This window comes from Aquarana catesbeiana, linkage group LG02 (genome assembly GCF_042186555.1).
Source record: "Aquarana catesbeiana isolate 2022-GZ linkage group LG02, ASM4218655v1, whole genome shotgun sequence".
NCBI classification, from domain to species: Eukaryota; Metazoa; Chordata; class Amphibia; order Anura; family Ranidae; genus Aquarana; species Aquarana catesbeiana.
Genome location: NC_133325.1, coordinates 788194796 through 788222222, shown reverse-complemented (window position 1 = coordinate 788222222; position 27427 = coordinate 788194796). Strand labels below are relative to the sequence as shown.

Below are 27427 nucleotides of genomic sequence, written 5' to 3'. Positions count from 1 at the left end.
CAGATCCTCAGCAGACTTTCTCCAAACCGTTCTCTGGAGCTTTAGAGACAGGCCCCTTAGCTCTCCCTCAGCTGGGCCCTTGATGAAACACCTGTGGTTTTCAGCTAATCTGCCCAGAAGGGCAGCAGCCCTTCAGGCTGGGTCTTCTCCTCCTGGACCAGGCCTCAGACTATTTATACACAACTCAGCTCCCTGCTGGTCATCCCCTTAAAGTGGTTGCAAAGGCTCAAGTTTTTTTACCTTCATGCATTCTATGCATGAAGGTAAAAAAACTTTCTGTGTGCAGCAGCCTCCCCCCCCCAGCCCCCCTAATACTTACCTATGCCCCCATTCAGTGATGTTCAGGAGAACCTTGGACAAATTTCCGAATTTGTCGAAATTCATTAAAAAACTAATTCTTCAAGTCTTCAAGCCATTAAAGCAGCTGAAATCACATCCTTTATGTTGGATTATTCACACATTGGGTCTGATTTATTAAAGCGGTATTAAACCAAAAAAGCAAACATTTATTATATTGCAGCTTACCAATTTTTAGATGTGATGGCTGCATTAGTTTTCTTTTTTCTTTTTTTTTACCTTTCTTTGTTCTGTTTTCATCCATTGATCCGGCCAGCAAATCTGTTGATTTTCAAAAGCACATGTTCTCCAGCAGAATGTATTCGTTTACATAGATGAGACAAACCACTTAACACTGGCAGGGGTGATTAAACTGATCAGCTTTTATTTATTTATTCAAAACCTTTATCCCAAAAGGAAATACAAAATAAAAAAACAGTTTGCTGTAACTGATATTAAAGTGTGAGCTGGAGTTTGGCTTCAATTTGTTAGCGTATCTAAATCTGTTGATACATTTAACACTATCTTCCCCCTAGACCGACAATGGGGCCGTCTGCTGCGCCTCCGGTGCTCATTCCTCCAGAGCGGTGTCTGTATAATACAGGAAGTGTGTCACTTGCCAGATCACCTGATGAAACCAGAGGGGATTAAGAGCCGAAAGAAAGAAAACAAATGCAGCCACCACATCTAAGGGCTGGTAAACTGCAATATATTACATTTTTGGGTTTGGGTTTAACGACCTGCCGACCAGCCGCCGTCATTATACGGCGGCAGGTCGGCTCGTTTCCGCAAATCACCGTAGGCGTATGTCGGCACCTTTAAGGGCGATAGCAGGCACGCACGTCCACCTGTGTAAACAGACAGATCTCCATTCTGACAGGGGAGGAGACAGAGATCTGCTGTTCCTAGTGATCAGGCACAGCGATCGGTCTCCTCCTCCAGTCAGTCCCCTCCCCCCAACAGTTAGAAACACCTCCCTAGGACACACTTAACCCCTTGATCGCCCCCTAGTGTTAACCCCTTCCCTGCCAGTGTCATTTACACATTCATTGGTGCATTTCTATAGCACTGATCGCCGTATAAATGTCACCGGTCCCAAAAGTGTCAAAAGTGTCTGATCTGTCCGCCGCAATGTCACAGTCCAGCTAAAAATTGCAGATCACCGCCATTACCAGTAAAAAAAAAAAAAATTAGTAATATAAATGTCATAAATCTATCCCCTATTTTGTAGACGCTATAACTTTTGCGCAAACTAATCAATATATGCTAATTGCGATTATTTTACCAAAAATATGTAGAATACGTATCGGCCTAAACTGATGAAGAAATTCATTTTTTTAAATTTTTTTGGATATTTATTATAGCAGCAGGTAAAAAATATTGTTTTTGTTTTTCTTTTCAAAATTGTCAGTCTTTTTAGCGCAAAAAATAAAAACCGCAGAGGTGACCAAATACCACCAAAAAAAAGCTCTATTTGTGGGAAAAAAAGGACGTCAATTTTGTTTGGGTGCAACGTCGCACGCCTGCGCAATTGTCAGTTAAAGTGACGCAGTGCCGTAACGCAAAAAATGGCCTGGTCATTAAGGGGGCAAATCCTTCGGGTCCTTAAGGCCCCTTTCACACTGAGGCGCTTTACAATGGGGCAGCGCCACCAAACCGCCGGCAAAGCGCAGCTTTGTGGGTGGTTTTAACCCTTTTTTGGCCGCTAGCAGGGGGTTAAAACCGCCCCGCTAGCGGCAGAATAGCACCGCTAAAACGATGGTAAAGCAACGCTAAAAATAGCTCCGCATTACCGCCGGCGCCTGCCCGCCCCAGTGTGAAAGTAGCTTTAGGCTACTTTCACACTGAGGCGCTTTACAGGCGCTACAGTGCTAAAAAAAGCACCTGTATAGAGCCTCTCCTGTGTCTCCAGTGTGAAAGCCCCAAGGGCTTTCACACTGGAGCGGTGCACCTGCAGGACAGTCAAAAGAGTCCTGCAAGCTGCATCTTTGCAGTGCTATAGGAGCGATGTATTCACCGCTCTTAAAGCGCCTCTTCCCATTGAAAACAACGGGGTAGCCCTGCCAAACCTCTGGCAAAGCAACGCTTTGCCGGCAGTTTTAATCCTTTTTTTAAAACCGCCCCGCTAGCGGCCGAATAGCGCCGCTAAAACGGCGATAAAGCGGCACTAAATATAGCACCGCTTTACCGCCGACGCCCACAACGTCCCAGTCTGAAAGTAGCCCGAGGCTCTCCTAAACTGTCAGTAAAACACTGAGCGCTTTTGAAGAGCTTTTCAGGCGCTTTTGAAGAGCTTTCCATTCATTTCAATAGAGAGGGGCATTTTTTCAACTCCCTGCCAGCGCGCTGCCCCCGCGTGAAAGCATTTATTGATTTTAATTAAAAAAGTTTTTTGTGTGCTTTTCAGACGCTTTTTTTAGCGTGAAATCGCCTGAAAAGCGCCTCAGTGTGAAAGGGGTCTAAGACTCCTTTCACACTGGGGTGCTTTGCAGGCGCTACAGCGCTAAAAATAGAGCACCCTGAAAGAGCTGCTCAATTCACTCCAATGTGAAAGCCCCGAGGGCTTTCATACTGGAGTGGTGCGCTGGCAGGACGATACAAAAAGTCCTGCAAGCCGTATCTTTGGAGCACTGTAGGAGCGGTGTATTCCCCGCTCCTAAAGCGCCCCTTCCTATTGAAAGCAATGGGGCAGCGCTGCTAAACCGCCGGCATAGTGCCGTTGCAGTGGCGCTATGCGGGCGGTTTTTACCCTTTTTCGGCCACTAGCGGGGGGCTAAAACCGCCCCGCTAGTGGCCAAATAGTGCCGCTAAAAGGACGGTAAAGCGGCGCTAGATATAGTCCACAACACCCCAATCTGAAAGTCGCCTAAAAAAAGTCCTGCTAGTAGCATCTTTGGAGCAGTGAAGGAGCGGTGTGTATACCGCTCCTCCACCACTCCTGCCCATTGAAATCAATGGGCAGCGCGGCTATACCGCCAGCAAAGCGCTGCTGCAGCAGCACTTTGCGGGTGGTTTTAACCCTTTTTCAGCTGGTTGTAGGGGGTAAAAGCGCCCCGCTAGCGGCCAAATAGCGCCACAAAATTGACGGTAAAGCGCTGCTAAAAATAGCGGCGCTTTACCGCCAACGCACCCACCGCCCCACTGTGAAGGGGGCCTTAAGGCCTGATTTACACCTAGGCAGTTTTAGTGCTTTTTGCATTTTGCAGATTTGCACTACAGTCCATTTAACATGGTTTCCTATGGAACACGTTCTGTAGTGCAAATCTGCAAAATGCAAAAAGCACTAAAACTGCCATAGGTGTGAGTCCAGCCTTAGTGTTTAAAGGCTCAGGAAACCTTTACAGAGGTTTTGAGTTAATTAGCTCATTAGTGTGACACCACGAGTCTCTCTACAATATTGATCTATTTCACAATGTTCTAATTCTCTGAGATCCTGAATTTGGGGTTTTCACTAGCTGTAAGCCTTAATCTTCAAAATTAAAATTGAGAAATGCTTGAAATATATCACTGTGTGTAATGAATAAAATATGCGAGTTTCTCAGTCTGCTCCTGAGAATGGCCCATCGCCTGCAGGGTGTGGTCATTATTGGACACCCCCGCCCTCTCTGTGGAATGGTACGGCCCTCAGATATATAAGGCCAGGTACTCTCTGACCTGCATCAGTCTGTTAAGTACTTTAGGAGAAAATGAGTCAAGTGGCAACCCAGCTATGTGGGGGAACAAGTGAGCCCAGGGAACCAACTGAAGAGGATCAAGCCATCCTTGACAAGGTAAGTGGTTGGGGATCCAATCCTAAGGACTTGTCATCACCAGGTGTGATGATCTGCATTGGGACCCTGAGATAACAATTCATCTCTGTGTGTCCTGCTCATCCAACGGGCTGTGTTGTATTAAAAGCAAAGTTCACTTTTTTTTTTTTTTTTTTCCATTTTAGCAAAATTTCATACATTAACAAATGTGGATTTATAATTTTAACAAGAGCCTGCAAAGTATTACACCTGTGATCAGCAGATATGGGTGTGATCTGTAACATGCTCCAGAAGGTGAACAAGTCTTTTTTTTTTTTTTTTTTTATTAAAATCTTTACAATGGATGTTAGCATAGAGCTGCATTTCTAATTACAAACTCTACAATGCATTGTAACACACATTGCATGCACCATAATGTGCTCTTGCTGGTGTGAATGGGTCCTCCCACCCAAAATTGACTATGGTGTTGTCCAAAGGTCTCTGTTGCTCCTCCATCCAGAGTAGAGGCATCCTAAGACTTTTTTGGCAAGATCACCAGGTGGAAGAGAAAGCTGAAAAACAAATGCAGCCACTGTGTATAGGGCTTGAACATTTTGGGGGTTTAGTATTGCCCTTGTGCTTGAATGAAGTTATGAAGCCTTTTAATGGGCAATAAACTGTATTCTATAAAGGGGGCAGCTTCTCTTCCCAATCCTGTCCATGGAAATGGTAGAGGAGCAACTTGTCTGCAGCCAACATAATTCATCCAAGCTTCCTTCTATCTGGCCACACACCATTCCACATGCATTGCCCTTTTCCCATGGGCTGTCCATACATTATACAACTTTCTACGATTTTTGCTTTAGGTTTACCCAAACCATATAATATGGGGGTCAAACCTAAACACTTGCAATTTGTATGCAATAGTATGGTAGGCCCTTGCACTACATAACTGAAGGTAAATCTAAAGGCAATTGAACAAGAAAATTGTATAATGTATGGCCAACTTGAGTATGTAGGGATGTGATCCCTGAGGCCTGGTGAAATCAATGGGGTGTGTTCAGGGGCCACTGGTCATCCATGTGCTTTTCAATACAGCAGGAGTTCACCTTTTTGAGAACACGTTGCATGTTCAGCTCCTGTCCCCTCTTTCTTACCCCCCCCTAGGTGCAGGGAGAAGAGCCCCTGCAGTTATTGCCTTTTAAAAATGGTGAGGCTGTTTGGAGCTCCACCCACACAACCATGTCATACAGATTCCTGTAAATTAACTACAAGTACCATCTTCCACCACAGAGGACAGACTTGAATTTTTAATCAACTGTGGGTGCTGATCAGCACGCTTGTAGTTCGTTCATGCTGCCTTCATCTCTGAAAATGAGAGCTCACACAGAGCTATGGACAACGGGGCTGTAGGCAATGTGCAGGATCCTGATGACCGTGATCTGGCTGTGGGTGCTATATTTTGTAGGCTCCTAGTTTTTAACTGCTTCAGCCCTGGAAGATTTTACCCCCTTCTTGACCAGAGCACTTTTTACAATTTGGCACTGTGTCACTTTACTGACAATTGTGCAGTCGTTTGACGCTGTACCCAAACAAAATACACACACACACACACACACACACACACACACACACACACACACACACACACACACACACACACACACACACACACACACACACACCTTTTTGCTATAATATCCCCAAGTTTTAAAAAAAGCACATTTCTTCTAGTTTAGGCCAATATGTATTCTTCTTTTTGGTAAAAAAAATCACTAAGCGTATATTTGGTTTGCACAAGTTGTAGCATCTGTGAACTATGGGAAAGATTTATGACCTTTTTATTATTTTATACTAGTATTGGCAGTGCTCTACGATTTTTAGCTGTATTGCGACAGACAGATCGGAGACTTGACTTTTTTTTTTTTTTTTTTTTTTTTAACCATTGGTATTTATACAGTGATCGGTGCTATAAAAATGCACTGATTACTGTGTAAATGTCACTGGCAGGCAAGGGGTGATCAAGGGGTTAAATGTGTTCTAACTGTGTGGGGATGTGAGTGACTAGGAGAGGAGCCATATCGTTGTTCCTACTTCGTAGGAAGAAACAATATGGCTTCTCTCCTCTGACAGCACAGGGATTTGTGTTTATACACAAATCCCCGTGCTGGTGCTCGTGTGTGGCCGGTGGCATTTGTGCCCGCCAGCCATGCACATTGGGTCCCCTGCCGTGCAGTGGGTGCATGCCCTCTGGTGGCCAAAAATGGGTATGACGTACCAGTACAGGTTTTCACACAGGGCCATTGTGCCTCAGTATATCTGCGTGACATGGTTGGCAAGTGGTTACAGAAATGTAAATGAAGGGCCCCTTGAAACTGCCTTTAGGGAAAGAACTTTGACTGCTGGAAGCATGGCATCACTGTGGGTGTGAACCTAAAAGAGGTTAGGTTTGGCTACAAGACCTGAGGTGACTGGGGGGAGCCTGAACTCCTAGGAAGAGGCTATGCTGAGGCACATCCAACTGATCTGAGGAAATTCAGCTGTCACCAGTTGTTAGGTGAGTCTCCCTCCTCTGTTCCCAGTGCCCTCACTACATCTCACAGGTGCTCTGATCCACCATACTGATTGATCCCCAGCCCCTGCAGGGTCCTCAGTACGTCAGTCAGATATTGGATTAGCCACTGGCAATGAATTTGCTGGCTCCACTTCTACAATCCCCACTCTGCCCTCAGCTCTACAGGATCATTTACATGATCCTGACCTCTCCTATCATTCATGGAACCCTGTTGCTGCCGACACCAGATTGTCCCAGCCATCACATCCCCTGAACTGCTGCTGACCAGAAGGTATCTCTCCTCTACACCCAGCAGCCTCCCTCCCCCTAATGATCATTCCTGCATGGGATGGGGCCCTTCAACACGGGTACTGGCGCTGATGGCACTGGCTCCTCTCTTGCTTTCACCACTCGCGCCTCACAACCTCAAGACTTTTTTTTTTTTTAATACAGCATCTGCCTCTATCAATGGACACCACCTTCCCCATCCTAGGGTTCCCAGAGCACTGCTGTCACATGTAAATGGACCTTGGGCCTTGGATGCTTGCAGCATCTCACTCCCTGGATTCTGTCAGACTGAGTTCCCTGTCCCCTACAGGGCAGGAACTGATGTATCCTGTCAGCACTCAGCTCCTCTCACTGAGATCAGGTTTCATACTGCAGGAGGCACTGATCAATAACTCTTTGCATCCCTTCCTTGGCCTGCATGCTAGCCAGCTCTCCTCTTCAGTGACATGATGTGATTTCAGTGTTGCAGCCTTCCCAAGTCACATGCCTCAGATTCTGACAGAGCTTCTGTGTCACTTGAGGCAGGAGGCTCCTTATTAACCCTGTATGTCCTGGCACAACCTCTGACACAGGGTCAACTCCTGGACTCCAGACTCTCCTTTCAGCTCTTTCTGCAAGCTATCAGTCCTCCTACTCCACCTCCTTTGGGTAAGTAGAATTATGGGGTGGTCTGAGATAAGTCAAGTGTAGCTGTTTTATGGCCACTGACAGTGCCACCAGCAGGTGAAACCTTTCCTGACATGTTCCCTGCAGGCTTGTCAGTTAATTGTGGTATTGATCAGGAAAATTCTTGGGACCAATAATCCACTTTTGATACAGCACTTTTTTTGCTAAGTTCTCTGGTGCTTCTACCCTTCTGGTGAAAGTGGACATCAAATCTGTCTTTTTGCTTCCTGTACACTGCGACTGTTCCATCCCAACAACATGGAAGGTCCTGCCCATCTTCTGTCCTTTTGGGCATTGAGATTGCCATTGTGGGGATGGTCTGCCAACTTCCTGGGGTTAGCTTCTTGGTTAATTTCCAGAGTGACTTTAGGAAGCTATGGCTGTAGCAGCTTTAAACTTTTTGGGCTATCTTATTTTCATATTCCACATAGTTCTGGTGGGCAGTGCCTTCTGTGGGCATCTATATGTATATCAGATACAAAACATTACGTGCCAATTATCAGATCCTATGCATGGTGACTTGGAAGCACTGTTGTCCTTCTTGCACTTCTCTAATGGTCCTTTGATGAATGGAGCAATTGTTGAACACAATTGGAGTTCTTTACAGGTCTGCATTCAGCTCCTATAGCTTTGGCATTTTATTCCAGGACGACTGGTCTGCTGAACCTTGGCTGGCCTCATTGGCACAACTATTTGTGCAACATTATGCTGTTAGAGCCCTTAACTAATATGGTCAAGTGGTTAACTGCCTCTCTGCATGCTTGCCACCTTTGTTCTCTCTGTTGTGTTTTTCTGGGGCTTGGATGTCTTCAGTTGACTGTGTGGCTTCAGATGTAGCTAATTGCTGTGGGTCTTCCGTGTGTGGGTGTGTTGTTTTTTTTTGTTTAGTTTCTGACTCCTGTTGGCCCCTCTCCCCCCCTCCGTGCCTCACCTCCAAGGTAACCTGTCAACAACTTTGGGATGAATGGGTGCCTCCACCTGTCAATGATATCTCCCTTTTACCCTTGAGGGCCAGGCACCTGGATCTTTTCTCCTTCCTGCAGGATATAGTTGTGGCTGGATCAACAGTGGGTAGTGCTCCCTCTGCTGTATTGTTTGGTTCAGACTATTCAGCTGGGAGGACATCTCAAAAGTTCTTCAGAATTTTTAAAGGAAATGGTTGGAAATGTCTGACTTGCTTCTCTTATTTTTGGCACCTGTCTTCTGTGCACAACTTAACTGACATCCCCTCCATTTTGCCCTCTGTCTGTTTTTGCATTTAAGGCTCCTGTTTCGAGTTTCCTTTTCTTGGGCATTCTTTGGCACCTTTTAGGGTTTGTGAACTTGCTGCTGAGGACAAACACCCAGTTTATGGTAACTTGGAGACTGTGCTGGTCACAGGATCCTTTTTTTTTTTTTTTTTTTTTTTTTTTTTTTTATATCTCGCTTATTCTTCCAATCTCAACAAATTTGAATTTTTTTTTTTGGGTCTTGCGCATTTTCCTTTTCCCTGCTGGTCTTGCTGCCTCATGATTTTTCCCATTGGTGCAGCCATTGCCTGGGGTGGATTTATTTATTTTTTTTTTTTTCGGATGACATGGCTTTTAGTTGGGAATCGTTAGACTTTTTTCTTCTGATTTTCATGTCTCTCCCCAGAATTACTTTGGATCATTGTTGTCTCCTTTGTTTGGCCTCTTGCCATGCCGAATTTTGATACTGTGGGGGACTTTTCCTTTGCAGAATTAGTTGTTGCCATTTTTCATGGCCTACACTGGCTTCTATTACCTGAGACTATTTGTTTTAGACCCCATCCTTCTTATCGTATGGGGTAACAATGTAAGGCATTACCAGCCTGTAGGTTCAACCTCTTCTATTAGGCATGCTATTGCTCCATGTTGTGCCACAGACCTGTCTGACTCGCATCTTCTTATCACAAGTCACTGTCAAGAGTCCCACACAGTAGCTTCCTGCCATGATTCTCTACATGTGCAGAAGAGATATCCAGCCAAAGCAGTCTACCGGGAGGGGGAAAGGGCAGCAGTGTGACAGACTGGCAGTACTCTTATCAGCTGACCACAAATCTGCTGATATCAAAAGTGCATGGTTTCATACCTCCCAACCTTTTTGAGATGGGAATGAGGGACCACTATTAGCAAAAGTATGCAGGCATAGGACACACCCCTTAAAGGAGGATTGTACAAAAAACAAGACTGGTTAAACACACAAGTGTGGGGTGTTTTTTTTTTTTTATATTTTGGCATTTACAGATGCAGCAATTTAGAAATCAGATGAAAGGTTTAGCACTGAAACACTTTTTGATCAAGTGAATTTTATATACAACTATATAGATCAGACCAAAATGAGGAGGCGGCGGTCTCAGCAGAGAGCATTGATAGTTTCAAGAAACTATTAGATAAGCAACTGAACGCAACATACAGGGATATACTGGCATATAATCACACAGGTTGGACTTGGGTTTTTTTTTTTTTTTTCCTCTCAACCTCACCAACTATAACAATGAGGGACGTTGTTCCAAATCCGGGACAGTTGGGAGCTATGTAGTTGGCCGACTGTCCTTTTATTGGAGCTTGTTCCTGTTCATCCATGCCAATCCAACGCATAGTGAGTGATGGCCGGGAAACCGGAAGTGACACCGCAAAAAGCTCTGGTCCCTGCCAATTAAACAGACAAGGAGCCAAAGGGTCAAATGAGTGCATTGTTTGCACCCTGAACACAGGCAAATCAGCTTCCCAGCTTGCAATCAGTTTATTGCAAGCAGGGAAGCTTCCCATAGACAGCTGTGTCCAGTCAATCTTCAAGTGACAACTTTTTTTTTTTTTTTTTTTTTTTTTTTTTTGTGGGCATGCCCCACTATGGATGGGTGCTACTGGTATCTGGTTCATCTGATCCTCTGCGGCAATGACTGTATTACAGCTGCTACTGTGGCTCTAGATTTGGGTCATTGCAAACTTTTGTTTCCTCCTTTTTTCAGGTGAAGGAACAGTATGAGAAGCAGTCCGGGACGAACCCCAAAGAATTTAAGGCAATCCTCGTCAGTACTCAGGTTGTTGCCGGAACAAATTACTTTTTCAAGGTAAGGCTTTGTGTTTTATGCAGCATTGTCAGTTTAGGGCACAATGGGGTTTCTACAAGAAGTGCATTGTGTGGCAGCTACATGGTGGAGATGAGCAATTATAACCACGGGGAGCATCAGCTGTTGGCAGCGGGAATTGGGATTATTGTACACCTGTATAGCTCTGACTTATACCACAGTGCTGTACAGAGAACACTGAGCCAGTCACATACTATTAATGAAAATGTTGCTTCTGTTTTATCATTGGTGCAGGGGTGTAACTACAGGGGTCACCATCGTGACCTAGTGCCATGCTCCAGGGGGCCCATCCAATTCCCCTCTACCCCTGGACAGGAGGGGGCAGCAGCATGTAGAGCAGTGGTGGCTGGTGCTCAATTTTTTGGGGGGCACAAACACACTGAAATACTGAACCCGCATCATATGCAGCCACTTGTGCCCATCAAATGCAGCCAGGCTCAGCTGGCACTTCACCTTGGCAGGAAGATGCGGCTCCTGTGTCCGTGTCTCTCCTCTTCTGCCAAAGTGTTAGGCATACAATAGGATTGCCTAATGCTTTTGGCCAATCGGGTGACAGGTCTCACTGACCTGCCTGCTAATTGGCAGGGAGGAACGTTGGTGTGAAAGGCAAATTCACTGTCGCACAACAAGGTGGGATCGGACACAGTGCTCTGCACCCCAAGCACACCCTATTTTGAAGCCTCTGGCTCTAATCACATGCTTCAAATGCACACCCTGCCATAGTATTGTGTCCTGAAAGGGGCTGGGCACATAAATAAGGGGGTGGGGGCAACTCCCACAATGCACAGGCCACCACTGATGTAGAGGAACTGACACCCATGTTCCTCCTGCAGCCGCTGAATAGCTGTGGGAGGGAAATGAGCGGCCATTTAGCAGCTGCAGGAGTAACATGGCATGCATTGGTTTCATATGCTGGCCCTCTCCAGATTCTTTCTGCTGCCCACAGGACCCTGGCCCCCTGTGATCTTCTCTGCTATTCTCCAGACCACCTTTCTGCCCCTGCAGCTCTGCCAGGCTGCTGTGGGCGATGTCAGGATGGATAACCGTGGCATAGTAAACTGTTTACTATGCTTCAGTGTATGGATGGGAAGCTTCTGTGCAGCTGCAGATTGAGTTCTGTCTTCAATCTCCTTTCTTTTTCTCAAAGGTAAAATGTCAAGGGGGGTGGTCTGTATAGACCCCTAATATCTTGCCAAAGCCCCTCGATGGGGCTTAATTGTATAATGTAAGGGTAAAATAAAATGGTAAACTTCCACTAGTGGTGGAACTACCAAGGGCGCACTTACAACTGGGCTTGGAGGCCCTTCATGGTTTCTTGCACTAGGGCCCTGAAGGCTCTAGTTACGCCTCTTAGTTGGGGAGAACAGAAGCAGTGCATGTTCTGGTTTCCTAGTGGAAAAGACCCACCCCCCACCTCTTCCAGCATCTGTGGCAGACTCCGAATGCTTCACCTCCATTTAGCACAGGGGGGGGTCTGGCTGTCATTTCTACACTCTGCACCCCCAGCTCGATTTCCCAATATACTGCTCAGTTTACAACTGTCATGATCCAGCCAGATGGGAGTAGTTCTGGCTCATACTTGACTAGCTAACATGTACCGCTTGGAGAAAGGTTGTTTGGGGGGGAATTAGATCCTGTGTGCCTCATTGGATTCCAGCCGAAGTAGTGGAAAGTTGCAACTTGGCATCAGATGTGTGTATTTCATAATTTTGAAGACCAATAACTCATCTCATGCAGTGCTCAGTCCTAAAACCTACTGTAAAAGTCTGGGGGGGGGTGCAGAGTACACTTGTGAACCTGCTAAATGAACGTCAATCCCACTGAGGATGTACAGAAACTTTTTGGCCTCTCCTCGACACTGTGCTGTTATAATGCAATGCTTATTCTAACCCTGGACAATGTATTGGTAGATTGTCCCATGTGTTCTGGATCATGACTGGGATAATACATTTATAAAAATAAACAAAAAATAATCCAGCTTGGGTGGACTATGATGACCACCATATCCAGCATCAGACACCATCCAACATTTCCCACTGTCTGATCCTTCTCTAAGCCTTCAGTGCTCTTGTTTGCAACCATATCCACACAAGCTCCTGCTGCCCCAGCTTCTCTCCCCTATAAGATTCCTCTACCCCCCTCCATCTAATGCTGCTGTCCCCTTTCACAAGCTACACCCCACCCCCCATCTAATGTTGTGGTCTCACTCCACATCCCAAGCTCTGGTCCTCTGCTCCTCATCCATGTCACATGCTGCTGGCCACCACCCCACACCTCTAACATGTGCTGCAGTGCCTCCACTCCCATTCCTCATTGCTGTCTTCCACTCATTATCCTTAAGGCTCTATTCACACTTGTGCAACTTTGGAAATGCAATGAAAGACATTCCTATATGTGCAACTTCAAATTTGTTCATGCACTACTTTGGTCTGATTTTTCATGCAACCTTAGGGCCATAGACTTCAATTCAAGTCATACCTGAATGTTATACAATGCAACAGTTGTCCATTATCACTGGTCAAACCCAAAGTTGTATCTAAGCTGCACCCATTCAAAGTTGCACTCAAGTCAGTGCAATTTTGGCGGTGTGAATGGAGTAAAAAATTTTTTTTTTTTTTGGCTTCCGCAGTCTAATCGCCTTCACATCCACCATTCCTGGTTTCTCCACCCTCCAACTCTTCATAGCTGACAGATTCCACAGTGATGTACAGATTACCACCAGTCTATGCACCAGAAGAGCTTACACTCTAATGTTCTCACCAGTCACACAATATTGTACATTTATATAGCTGACAACGCTGTAGGATGACATTGCAGCAGTAGTTTCAGTTCACCACAGGAGCTAACACTCTAATGTCCTTGCCCCACAGGAGCTTTCTAATTAAAGTAGCCCCAAGAGAATAGTTCCTGTTTATCATGCTTGACTATCTGTTAAAAGACCAGATCAAAATTCAGCATGGTTTCATCTTATCTTTTCAGGTTGAGACTGGAGAGGACACTTATATCCATGTTCGAGTCTTCGTACCTCTGCCTGGTTCAGAGAAGGGACCCACTTTGTTGTCTTTCCAGGCAGATAAGAAAAAGGATGATGAGCTGGTGTATTTCTAAGATGACGATAACGCCAACAGAATGGACATGAAAAATCCTCATAATACAAATCTTCCCAAGTTCACTTTTGGTTGGCCAGCACAATTTCAGCAAACATGTCCAGGAGAGTATGCATTTCTGCAATACATGCGCTCCATATTTGACCAATTTACTTCTGCTGGTGTAATGTAGATGTGTTTGCATGGTGGATGGGCCTTAACGCTGGCTATGTATAGAGGTCACTCTTCCACCCTCCCCCCCCAGTGTTCTGTACACAGCACAGTGACTGAACTGTTGCCAACAGATCCCTGTCACTGCGTGGGAGATGGTGGGTGGGGTTTATGAACATCTGACCCCCCGCAACAGCCAACTGGTGGTCACACCACCTCCCATCTTTAAGGGGCAAACCAAAAAGGGGTGGAATCTGAAAGTACATATTGGCTCTACCAGAAATGCACTTGGCTGACAATGCACAACATTTGTGGACTAAGGTGTCCTGATGAATACTAACAATTGTACCCATTTGTAAAATCATGTTCAGTGTTATCTTGCTCAATGTAATGGACTCTGAAATAAAACTTTTTTTGGAAACAAGGTTTTTGTTGTCTACATTTGCAAATTTATGTAAAGCTTCACTGCTGCATCACATCTTGAAAGATGTGTTTTACTTTTTGTAACATATTACACCCATATTCAGAGTCTAACCTGTTACATATGCATCAGCCCCTGATCCCACATTTTATAAGATGGTAGGGGTTCTTCTCCCCACTGATAGCTGTCACTATCTGGGGGGAAAAAAGTGCATACCATACGGAGCTCCTCCCCCGGTCGCATCATCCCTTCAGTGTCCTGTGAATGGGGGGGAAACTACAAGGTCCAACAGCCTTTGTGGCTGTCGGCTTGTAGTTCTCAATGAACTATTAGGGCACTGTGGTAGTTTGAGCTTCCTGTCAAGAGTGTAACTGTCTGCCCATATTGGAGGTACGGGCAGACAGCTACAGTCTGCAGGACTATCGCATTACACCCATGACCTGATCGTGGGTACAATGCTTTACAGCAGGGATATGCAATTAGCAGACTGTCAGCTGTTGCAAAACTACAAGTCCCATGATGCCCCTGCCTCTGGGTGTGATGCTTGTGGCTATCAGACTTGCTATGCCTCATGGGACTTGTAGTTCTGCAACAGCTGGAGGTCTGCTAATTGCATATCCCTGCTTTACAGGTTCCTAACAAAAAAATCTGCATTTATTTTTGTAAAGGTAAACTTATACTTTTAAATCCTAAACTATTTGAGCTCCCAATCAAAGTCTAAGTGCTGCAGGCTTTCTACCTCCTGAAGTGCATTGCTGAAGGATGCATGTGCTTGGGATCTTACCCCTGTGCATATTTGCCTGGCCAAGACCTGTGGCACATTACATAGGGCAGAGGTAGGCAACCTGGGGCTCTCCAGATGTTGAAATACATTTCCCATCAGGCATTACAAGGCTGGCAGTTACAATTACTCCCAGAGGCATGATGGGACTTGTAGTTCTGCAACAGTTGGAGGGCCCCAGGTTGCCTACCCCTGATGTAGGGATACCCATGCATACATGGCACAGGTCTCTACCCCCCCTGACCCCCCCCGACTAACAATGCTGCTAGTCATCTTCCAGGACGGCACACCTGAGATGAGAGGCTCCTCCCTACAGGAAACACAATCAATCGACAGCTGTTTTAAGTCCTCACCCTTCCCCTTGATCCTCAGTTTTTGATTGTGTTTCTCCCTACACAGCGAAACCGTTTGTTTTTTTTCAAATGACCCGAAGCCTGGCGCTGGTGGTCCCCCCCTGGGAGCCGGACCAAATGCCTGGGGAAGGCCTACGGCCACATCACCCTGAAAGTGAAAGAGGGCGCCGCCTGCCCGATCTCGTAGGATCTCGGAGGCAAAGCAGGGTCGGGCCTGGTTAGTACCTGATGGGCCTCTGGGTCTGGCCAGATATATTTATCCTTCCTGGGGGGGTTCCCCTATCCTTTCCTCAGGGGGGGCAGCAGAAACTGGAAGAGCCCCCCTGAGAGCTGAAGGCCCCTGGGTACAGTGGTGTCCCCAGAACTTCAGGGGCCTTTTTCCTGTCTCCCCCCCTTACCTGTCCGGGCATCCGTTCAGACAGGGGTGCTGGCTGTCAGTTCTTTCCAGGGCCCCCGACTCCTGGGCCCCTGGTAGCCCGCATGGGCTGCTGGGGAGGGCGCCGCTTGAACGACCTGCGTTCTTACCCAGGAGGGAAGGCTGAGAGTCAGCAGGAGCAGGCGCCCACATCCTCCTTTCGAGGAGGCACCAGTTCACTACGGTGGATGTCTGCCTAAACCACCTCCAGAATGGAATGAGGAACGTACGGCATTGCCCCCCCCCAGGTGTATATACTGACTGGCAGGACACAGCCTAACCTTGCAGCTCCCTATGGGGACAGTAGTTGGGGGTTGGGGGGGGGGGGCACTTTGGCGGCTATCCTCCTTGCGTGTGGACCATAAGGATGGAAAAGCAAGCCCGGTGGCTGTGGAAAAAGGGGAAGACTACAACGGTGAGTACTTTCCTTTACCTTGGGAATTTAGCTGCAAAATCCCCAATCCCAGCCTGATGGTTTCTGGGCATTTGAGATAATCTCCCCTGGGGTCTGGATTCAAATAGTCCAGAAGCTTCTGCTAAAAACACCAGCTACAGCTCCCTCTTACATCAGAGATGCTGTATGGTGGACAAGTGGTGCAGAGGAGCGAGTGTGCCTAAACCACCTCAGATGGGAAAGAGGTAGGTAAGGCATTTTTTCCCCTTCCCCCTGTATTTACTAAGTGGTGCAGTGCAGGACCTGGGGTCTGCATAACAAAATAGCCCAGAAGCTACTGCTAATACCACCAGCCACAGCTCCCTCTTACAGCAGAGACACTGTGGTTATCACAACAGTAGGTTTCCAACACTCTCCCTACATGTCCGGTTGTGGGACATTAGTAGGGATGAATAGAGCGAAGGGGGGGAGGACCTGGTAGATACAAAGAGTTCCTTACAGGCCAGGTATACCACTGAACAATTTATGGATTGTGCAATGGTTGAAGGATTCAGGAGTAAGCTCTCCTGGTCAGCAGGTGCACTAGGTTATATGGCCCTATTAGCCCAGCTGCTAGGAATCTGAAGCCATAAGCCCCAACCTCCCACTCCACCTTTACATTGTGGTTATATTGAAGTGCAGGAGGTAAGAAAAACCTTTTTGTTGGTTTGGGCTGCAGTCAACTCAGTGACAGATCTAAAGGCGATTTACCATAAACCGCTTCCTATATCCTTTAATTAAGGATTTTCTGTGCAAACATATGCAAGAGCTAGATAGATACATGATTGCTTGTTTAAGGCCTGCAGGTGGCTATTTTCCTCCAGGCTAAATTGGTGATCACCTTTTCTAGAGGCTGTCCTAAATTGGTCTCTAGGGCGGGGCTCATTGAGACTTTAGTTTCTGATCAGCCCCACCTGTGTGTGAGCTGGCCAGCATTTGCTCAGTCTACGGAGGTAAGGTAGGACAACAGCTACTATAGTAAGGTGTCTAACCATTTTTAGAATTTGTTCCTTCACTGGGGGTGAAGTGTTAGTATCTACAGCCCAGGCTATGCCTAAGGATCAAATTGCTCTGTTTGGTTATTGCATAAAGGGATTCACCAGTAGACCTCAGTAGTGAAGGTTTGTCCTTGCTGGGATGTTTTGTGGCACAGCAGAAATACACATTGAGATTTGTGACATCTCTGCTCATAAGGGGTATAGTGCTGTACATCAGAAATGCACTGCACTGAAGCTTTGTTGTTGTCTGTTATATCCTAAAGGTACTGCCTTATTTGGCTACAGATCAGAAAAATACAACAGGGAAGGTGGTCTGTACTTTCTGGTCTTGTGACGCATGGCGGAAATGCACATCATTGAGTTTTATGACATCTCTGCTCATATTTGTTATATTGCTGCACATCAGACATACTCAAAATTGAGTTCTGTCTGGGGTTTTTTGTGTCCTGTATTACTGCCTTATTGGTTGCTTATTAGAAAGGCAGTAGTGAAGATTGATGGTCCTGAATTGTGGGGAAATACAAATTGAACCTGTGCCAGGGGTAGTACTGGTACTGCCTTTTGGTAATCGGTGCAGCCCCGCAAAGTGGCGTCAGGCTGATAGTGCTATTAACGGCAAAGGTTGCCGATTTTAGGCATGCGATTTTACATGTTGAGTCGCATGCCAAATCCCTTCAATATGGATGTGCTATCTCTATTCAGATTGTTATATTGTTGCACATCAGATATATACAAGATTGAGGGTTGTCTGTCCCTTTATGTCTTACATTTACTGCCTTATTGGCTGCATATCAGAAGGGACACAGCAGTGGGGTTGCTTGTCCTTTTCTGATTTGTTTTTACTGCCTCAGCAGGGAGACACATTGAGGATGGTGGCGTATCTGCTCAGTATTGGTATATTACTACACATCAGACATACACAAAGATTGAAGATTGTTTGTGTCCTGTATGTTCTATATTTACTGCCTTATCGGCTGCATATCAGAAAGGCACAGCAGTGAGGGGTGTCTTTTCTGTTTCTCATTGTTCTACCTTGCTGCTTCTTAAGGATACACAGCAGGGGGTTGTTGGCTGCACGCCTCCAGGGAGATACAGCATTGGGGACCCCTCGCTTGTTCAACCTGAAAATTGCAAGTTACCTGCGACCTGTGTAATCTTGAGGTCTGTGGATCCAGAAAGCAGGGTCTGCTTGGTGGCGCCGCGACCTGGAGTTGCACAGACACAATTGGTTCCCATTGGAAGCCATAGTGTATGACTTTTCTCTTGCGTTTTTGCGGTTGCAGGTTGGGTCGCACAGGTGTGGGAGCCCGAAGTTTCCCTTCTGGTTGAGGTTTTGCTACACACAAGAATAGACATCATGGAGTTTATTGCCTTACTTTGCAATACACCAGAAAGATCGCAGCTAGGAAGGCTGTCTGTTTTTATGTGGCTGCACAGCAGAAATACTCAACATTGAAGCTTGTTGGTGCTTTCTGTTTCAGATTCCCTTACCTTACTGCACTTCGGAAAAACACAATGCTGCAGGTTGCTTGGGTTCTTTCCATGTTGGTTCTATGTGACTGCACTACAGAACTGCATAACAGAAAAGATATTGTCTTGTTATGTTGGTTTAGCTAGCCAGTACCATATTGATCTTATAACTGTATTTGGTGGTTCATCAGAAATACGCAACATAGAAGTTTGGGTCTTTCTGTCTTATATTTATTGCCCTGTTTTGCTGTACATCAGTGAAACTCCACCGTAAACAGGACTCCCGTCCTTTATGTGGATGTATGTATGTGTATATGTATATGTGTGTGTGTGTGTGTGTGTGTGTGTGTATGTGTGTATATCTCTAATCTCTAATCTCTAATCTCTAATCTCTAATCTCTAATCTCGCTGCACTTCAGAAACACGCAGCATTTAGGGTCGGTTCACACTAAGGCAGCACGACTTACAGCGCGACTGCCTCAGGCGACCCAGGACACGACTCAGCGGCGACTTGCGAAACTACTTCTGTATGGAAGTCAATGCAAGTTGCCCCCAAAGTCGTACAGGAACCTTTTTTCTAAGCCGGAGCGACTTGCATCGCGCCGATTTAGAACGGCTCCATTGCACAGACCAGGACGCTACTTGTCAGGTGACTAGGTCGCCTGACAAGTCGTCCCAGTGTGAACCAAGACTGAGGGTTTGCGTGTGTCTTAATGTTTTTACAGATTGGCTGCACATCAGAAAACCAGACTGTGAGGACTGTTTGTCTACATTGAAGTTCAGATTTGGGTCTCTCCCATATTTGATATGTTGGTTTAGCTAGCCACACTCAAATACACATTATTGTCTATGCTTGTGTCCTTTTTGTCTAAATCTATTGTGCTGGGTCCACAATCTATGATCTTTTTTAATTTGTGATATTAATAATGCATGTATCACCTTTTGTATTTCAGCCCTCTTTTCCGTGGAGGGGCCTGGAGTTCTGGCGGCAGACGTCACATGTCAGAAAGCCTCAGCCCCATACATTCAGGAATGCTGGAACCATTTCCTAGGGTTGAAGCCCAGTAGGGTTATAGGACACTGGAGGAAGGCGATAAAGAATCACCCTGCTTAGTAAGAACTTGGGAAGTTCTGTTCAGAGGAGTATTATGACCTGAAGATGAAGTATAAAGATGTCCACCTGACCGAATAGGTTACGGCTCGGTGCATGGCCTTCATCTCACCCTTCTAGCAGAACTAGATGTATAAGTGTTATACTCCTGCTATGAACTTTATTCTCCTGAAGTAGGCACTTTGGCGTAAGTAAAGCCACAGAGTGGGCATGCCTTAAACCCAGGGATCAAGCCTCGGTTAATCTATTACCCTTAAGTAGGCTTCCCTTTAGTCTTGGCTGATGTAAAGATAAAAATGAACAAAAAAGGTTGTCTGTTAGGGGCCCACCTTTTTTTGCAGTTTTAATTCCCTGAACAGGGTAGTGTTAGACAGGCCCTCTTAGTGATCAATTAGTGTCCTTGTCTTACAACACAGGTCTCTGATTAACCTTTAAGGGTTCTAAGTAGCACCTACAGGCACAATAGGCCAGGGTTGTTAGATGTGTGAGACAGGCAACATTGATAACCTACAAGTTTAACATGTTTTCTGATTCCATCTTTAAGAGCCCACTCCACCTAGGTCCTGCATCCGAAGCAGAGAAGGCAGGGACATCGGTGGAGTAGACCCGCAGACCAGCTGCATGATCCAGCTATAATACCTTCATCAAGCATATGGAGTGGAGGTAAAACTCACTGCAGAACCAAGGTTCGCCAAGAGGGTCTTGCAGTGGTCCCACCCTAAGGTAGTCCTGAGGTACTTGATTATCCTCTCAGGTGTGCCGTCCTGGAAGATGACTAGAGAAAATTGACAGTTACTTACCGATAACTGTTTTTCTAGGATATCTTCCAGGACGGCAGGCCTACTTCCCGCCCGTTGGAGGAGGGAAAAATGGTAGAACACTAGAAGGTGAGTACCTATAAGGAATGATTTCCCTTGTGAACCAGGTTCAGGAGTTACTTCTCTACAAACTGAGGATCAAGGGGAAGGGTGGGGACTTAAAACAGCTGTCGATTGATTGTGTTTCCTGTAGGGAGGAGCCTCTCATCTCAGGTGTGCCGTCCTGGAAGATATCCTAGAAAAACAGTTATCGGTAAGTAACTGTCAATTTTTTTTTTTTTTTCCCCTAAGACTGCCAGTATACATGTGGTTTAGTTGATTTTAAATGCCACAATATTCTAAGAGGCCCATTTATGAGGAAATTTCCTCTGCGCATTAGCTCAGCTGTCATCAATGCTAAATTTTTTTTTCTTAATACAACTTTTTCCTTTGACTGTTGGCTTCATCCAGTGGCCATAATGTGCTATTTTTCTAAAATGCCTCATGGCCACTAGATGGGACTTGACTTCCATAGCAAATGTACTAGACAAAATGCAGGATTATTCCTGACTGCTGATGGAGTTTTTTTTTTTTTTTTGGGGGGGCAGAACCCCCAGTCCACACTCACCCCTCTTGGGTCACAGCGCTGCGGCGTCTCACGGCTAACCTGGTCTTTAGATCGGCCCCCTGTCCTGACTGCCCAGGAGGAGAGGCCAGAAACTGCTAGTGAATTATGATTTGCTAGTGTCATGTGGGTTTGGGTTCTGCACCCAAAGCCCAACCTTTTTCAAGCCAACTGGAGCCTCAGGCTGTAATGTGCTTAAAGGGAAAAACTCATAGTAAGCAGTATGGCACCCTGCATGCATAGGAGGGTGGTGACTCTGCTCCCATTATGGACCGGCTGTCACTGGCTCTATTTTTATATGCAGTTCCTAATGGGTAGTTTAGCTGTCTATAGGCATGCTTACCAAACCAGTTTGTTTTAAAAAAAAAAAAAAAACCCTATTGTGTGAGTTAGCTTCTTACCCACTTTTTCCATAAAGGACAAGTGCAAAGAAGCACTTACACTGATCAACATAGGGGCTTATAAAATAACAGCACAATGTATCACATGTACTGGATGTGATTCATGACTGACCCAATATAAAAATTCTCGGTCAGTTGGCCACCTGTCAAGAGGAATAGTTGCTGACTGCAATATGTGTAGTGGTTTGCTGGGGTTATGGCTCACGCTATTGGCCATAACCGTGTGTGGTCAGCTGGCAATTGGCTTTCGCATATGCTCCAAGCAGCTAATTAGGCTTAATCTTTCAGAAGCCTCACTGGTGTTTCTTGGGCTTACCGGTTTACCAATGCACCCGGGAAAGGATCTAGTGTTTCGCGTGGCTGGCCATAGAGGTGAACAGAGACCAGGTTATCTCTGATCACCTCCATGATCTTGGATATGAGCGGCAAGACACCAAATGTCCCACAAGCTGCTGTGCAAAATGAATAGGCTGTCCTATGCGTCTTGTGGGTAACATGCTTAGACTAGATGAGGATGGGGCCTGAAAGTGAAATTGGTCTGTTTATACAAGGACTTCCCACCCGCTGCACATCATGATGTCCTGGACTTTGAGTGGGGATATCTGAATGATGGGTGCTGCTGCAGGCATCATTCAGATTTTTTTTTTTTTCTGCCAGTGATTCCCTGCACTGTAAAACAATCATGGTGGCTGTTCAGCCAGCCGCTTGATTGCTTTTACAGGCAGCGGATAGTGGAAGTTATCCATGGAGGATACCGTTGACCAAATAGTCCCCGGCAGTCTCTATGACCTTCAGAGGCTGGGTGCGACATGACGTCACGTCTGGCCTTGGCAGATGTAAACACTGCCTTTTTTAAATATATATATATATATATATATATATCAGTCTTTCCAGCCTAGAGGAGAGATCTGGGGACTTTTAGACCCCAGAAATGAACGCATACGTAGGTCGTGCCCAGCGCTCAAATCACACATGTGAAGTATCGCCACAAAAGTTAGAGCGAGAGCAATAATTCTAGTACTAGACCTCCTCTGTAATTCTAAACTGGTAACCTGTAAAAAATGTTTAAAGCGTCACCTATGGAGATTTTTAATTCCCGAAGTATGGTGCCATTCTACGAGTGTGCACAAGTTTAAAGCGTGACATATGAGGGATCTATTTATTCGGCATAACACCTTTCACATTATACAAAAAAATTGGGCTATCTTTAGTGGTGTGTGTGTGGGGGTTTTTTTTTTTTAATTCGTTAACTGACAATGACTGTGCGGCTCTCATTCTGGGACGACGTCATCCCAGAACAGCCGCTCTCGTGCACCCGTGCCATGTTGCTAGGACATGGCGTGACCCCAATATCTGAAAAGAGCCATGGCTCTTTAATCACTTAAGGACCGAGTCTTTCTGAGATTTGTTGTTTACAAGTTAAAAACTTTTTTTTTTTTTTGCTAGAAAATTACTTGGAACCCCCAAACATTATAAATTTTCTTTTCTAACACCCTAGAGAATAAAATGGCGGTCGTTGCAGGACTTTCTGTCACACCGTATTTGCGCAGCGGTCTTACAAGCATACTTTTTTGGGAAAAAATACACTTTTTTAATTAAAAAAATAAGACATTAGTAAAGTTAGCATAATTTTTGTTAATATTGGAAAGATAAATTGATACCCAACATGTCACACTTCAAAATTGTGCCCACTTGTGGAATAGCGACAAACTTTTACCCTTAATCTCCATAGGCAATGTTTAAAAAATTCTACAGGTTGCATGTTTTGAGTTAGAGAAGGTCTAGTGCTAGAATTATAAATAAATATGCAGCGCTAACTAACCTATGTAATAGTATATAGCAAAAGTGCATCAATGTAACAACTATATAAGTGCAAGTAAAGGTGCATAAATGTAGCAGCAAAGTGCAAATCAATGGCAATATCTTCAAAGATGCAATAATAAATAATCCTACTGCATAAAAAAAAATACAAAAAAAGGTGCAAAATAAAGTGCATAAGTGAGTGACACAATTAGCCAATATGACCGTGAATGTCCAAAGAAATGAGTGTAAAAAATGTGATGAAAAGTAAAGATCCAGTAAATCATATAGTTGAAATCCCAGCAACAAAAATTGGAACTTATTGCTAGAAATGTAAGTTACCACATTTCCACTAGATGTCACCAGTGAGTTTTGGAGGATTATTCTGTATATGCACTTTTTCTTTTAACCACTGGATGGCATTTGTATATTATATGAATTACTATGCGTTTGATTTGTAAACATGTACGACGAAAACTTTATCAAATATTTTAATCATACTCATTCATTATGCCCAGCAAATATTTTATCTTGTTTTATATGATGTTTTTATTGAATTATTTTATTTCTTGAATTCGCTGTGGTCATGACAGTGGAGAAGACTATTTAAACTGGCTAAAGGACACCGGACTCCTTGACCCTTTGAGAAAGTCACGTGAGCGGTGACGCAATGCGTCAGGGAGGAGCCAGGTGTCGCTACTTCCTGGTCACGGCCGAGACCGGAGGTATTCATTCTGATTACAGTGAGTTCTGCGATTTTTTTTTTTTTGTAAGTTACTGTGTGTGCTGGATTAAAAAAATGTCAATAAGCGTATATTTATTGGTTTGCGCAAAGGTTATTGCGTCCACAAACTAGGGTACATTTTCTGGAATTTACACAGCTTTTAGTTTATGACTGCCTATGTCATTTCTTGAGGTGCTAAAATGGCAGGGCAGTACAAACCCCCCCCCCCCCCAAATGACCCCATTTTGGAAAGTAGACACCCCAAGGAAATTGCTAAGAGGCATGTTGAGCCCATTGATTATTAATTTTTTTGTCCCAAGTGATTGAATAATGACAAAAAAAAATTACAAAAAGTTGTCACTAAATGATATATTGCTCACACAGGCCATGGGCATATGTGGAATTGCACCCCAAAATACATTCTGTTGCTTCTCCTGAGTACGGGGATACCCCATGTGTGGGACTTTTTGGGAGCCTAGCCGCGTATGGGGCCCCGAAAACCAATCACCGCCTTCAGGATTTCTAAGGGCGTAAATTTTTGATTTCACTCCTCACTACCTATCAGTTTTGAAGGCCATAAAATGCCCAGATGGCACAAACCCCCCCAAATGACCCCATTTTGGAAAGTAGACACCCCAAGCTATTTGCTGAGAGGCATGTTGAGTCCATGGAATATTTTATATTTTGACACAAGTTGCGGCAAAGTGACACATTTTTTTTTTTTTTTTGCACAAAGTTGTCACTAAATGATATATTGCTCACACAGGCCATGGGCATATGTGGAATTGTACCCCAAAATACATTTAGCTGCTTCTCCTGAGTATGAGGATACCACATGTGTGGGACTTTTTGGGTGCCTATCCGCGTACGGGGCCCCGAAAACCAATCACCGCCTACAGGCTTTCTAAGGGTGTAAATTTTTGATTTCACTCTTCACTGCCTATCACAGTTTCGGAGGCCATGGAATGCCCAGGTGGCACAACCCCCCCCAAATGACCCCATTTTGGAAAGTAGACACCCCAAGCTATTTGCTGAGAGGCATGGTGAGTGTTTTGCAGCTCTCATTTGTTTTTGAAAATTAAGAAAGACAAGAAAACATTTTTTTTTCAATTTTCAAAACTTTGTGACAAAAAGTGAGGCCTGCAAAATACTCACTATACCTCTCAGCAAATAGCTTGGGGTGTCTACTTTCCAAAATAGGGTCATTTGGGGGGGGGGGGGGTTGTGCCACCTGGGCATTCCATGGCCTCCAAAACTGTGATAGGCAGTGAAGAGTGAAATCAAAAATTTACGCCCTTAGAAAGCCTGAAGGCGGTGCTTGGTTTTCGGGGTCCCGTACGCGGCTAGGCTCCCAAAAAATCTCACACATGTGGTATCCCCATATTCAGGAGAAGCAACAGAATGTATTTTGGGGTGTAATTTCACATATTCCCATGGCATGTTTGAGCAATATATCATTTAGTGACAACTTTGTGCAAAAAAAAAAAAATTTGTCTTTTTTCTGCAACTTGTGTCACAATATAAAATATTCCATGGACTCGACATGCCTCTCAGCAAATAGCTTGGGGTGTCTACTTTCCAAAATGGGGTCATTTGGGGGGGGGTTTGAACTGTCCTGGCATTTTATGCACAACATTTAGAAGCTTATGTCACACATCACCCACTCTTCTAACCACTTGAAAACAAAGCACTTTCTGACACTTTTTGTTTACATGAAAAAATTATTTTTTTTTGCAAGAAAATTACTTTGAACCCCCAAACATTATATTTTTTTTAAAGCAAATGCCCTACAGATTAAAATGGTGGGTGTTTCATTTTTTGTTTCACACAGTATTTGCGCAGCGATTTTTCAAACGCATTTTTTGGGGAAAAAACACACTTTTTTAAATTTTAATGCACTAAAACACACTATATTGCCCAAATGTTCGATGAAATAAAAAAGATGATCTTAGGCCGAGTACATGGATACCAAACATGACATGCTTTAAAATTGCGCACAAACGTGCAGTGGCAACAAAATAAATACATTTTTAAAAGCCTTTACAGGTTACCACTTTAAATTTACAGAGGAGGTCTACTGCTAAAATTACTGCCCTCGATCTGACCTTCGCGGTGATACCTCACATGCATGGTGCAATTGCTGTTTACATTTGACGCCAGACCGACGCTTGCGTTCGCCTTAGCGCAAGAGCAGGGGGGACAGGGGTGCTTTTTTTTTTCCTTTATTATTTTTTTGCTTTTTTATCTTATTTTTAAACTATTCCTTTCATTTTTTTTTTTAATCATTTTTATTGTTATCTCAGGGAATGTAAATATCCCCTATGATAGCAATAGGTAGTCACAGGTACTCTTTTTTGAAAAAATTGGGGTCTATTAGAGCCTAGATCTCTCCTCTGCCCTCAAAGCATCTGACCACACCAAGATCGGTGTGATAAAATGCTTTCCCAATGGCGCCGTTTACATCCGGCGAAATCTAAGTCATGAAATGCTCGTGGCTTCCGGTTTCTTAGGCCATAGAGATGTTTGGAGCCACTCTGGTTTCTGATCAGCTCTATGGTCAGCTGGCTGAATCACCGGCTGCATTCTCAGGTTCCCTGTTGAGACAGGAGAGCCAGAGAAAAATACGGAATACGGTGGGGTGGGGGGGATTCCCTCCCACTGCTTGTAAAAGCAGTCTAGAGGCTAATTAGCTGCTAGGATTGCTTTTACATGAAAGCCGACCGCTGGCTGAAAAGAATGATACCAAAATGATACCTAAACCTGCAGGCATCATTCTGGTATAACCACTCAAAGTCGTGAATTGCGTACCTGAAGACAAAAAAATGGTTAACAATAAAGCACAGTAAACGGTAAAGTATAAAAAATTGCATACCTGAAAAGCAAACATGATAAAACATAATAACAATAAAACATTGCAGAATAGAATACAGTAAAAAAGAGCAGAACAATAGAGAGAGAGAGAACAATGAAACGACAACAATTTTTAAAAAATGTTATATATGTTTTTGGGTTTTTTTTATAACTGTAACCGATTCCAAGTTCGGGTCTCTCAAAATGTGATGGCATCTTGGGAGACCCTGTGAAAGTGTGCCTAGTCTGTGCAATGCTGTACCCTACGCTAATACTCAACTAGTGAATGGTAGCGTTCAAAACATTCACCAATGCAAAGACCAGGATT

General features: G+C 44.8%; 1 protein-coding gene across 1 annotated transcript; it reads left to right on the top strand.

Moving 5' to 3' along the window:
• Positions 1–4022: 4022 nt before the first annotated feature.
• On the top strand, positions 4023–13970 carry LOC141130132 (cystatin-B-like). Its single transcript, XM_073618085.1, has 3 exons — positions 4023–4106; positions 10544–10645; positions 13643–13970. The coding sequence occupies exons 1-3, from the start codon at positions 4023–4025 to the stop codon at positions 13769–13771; spliced, it is 315 nt and encodes a 104-aa protein (XP_073474186.1). The 3' UTR covers positions 13772–13970.
• The last annotated feature ends 13457 nt before the right edge of the window (positions 13971–27427 follow it).

Coding starts and splice junctions, on each gene's coding strand:
- LOC141130132 (XM_073618085.1), top strand. CDS start 4,023: ATGAGTCAAGTGGCAACCCAGCTATGTGGGGGAACAAGTGAGCCCAGG. Junction 4,107..10,543: donor ATCAAGCCATCCTTGACAAG/GTAAGTGGTTGG, acceptor TCCTTTTTTCAG/GTGAAGGAACAGTATGAGAA. Junction 10,646..13,642: donor GAACAAATTACTTTTTCAAG/GTAAGGCTTTGT, acceptor TTATCTTTTCAG/GTTGAGACTGGAGAGGACAC.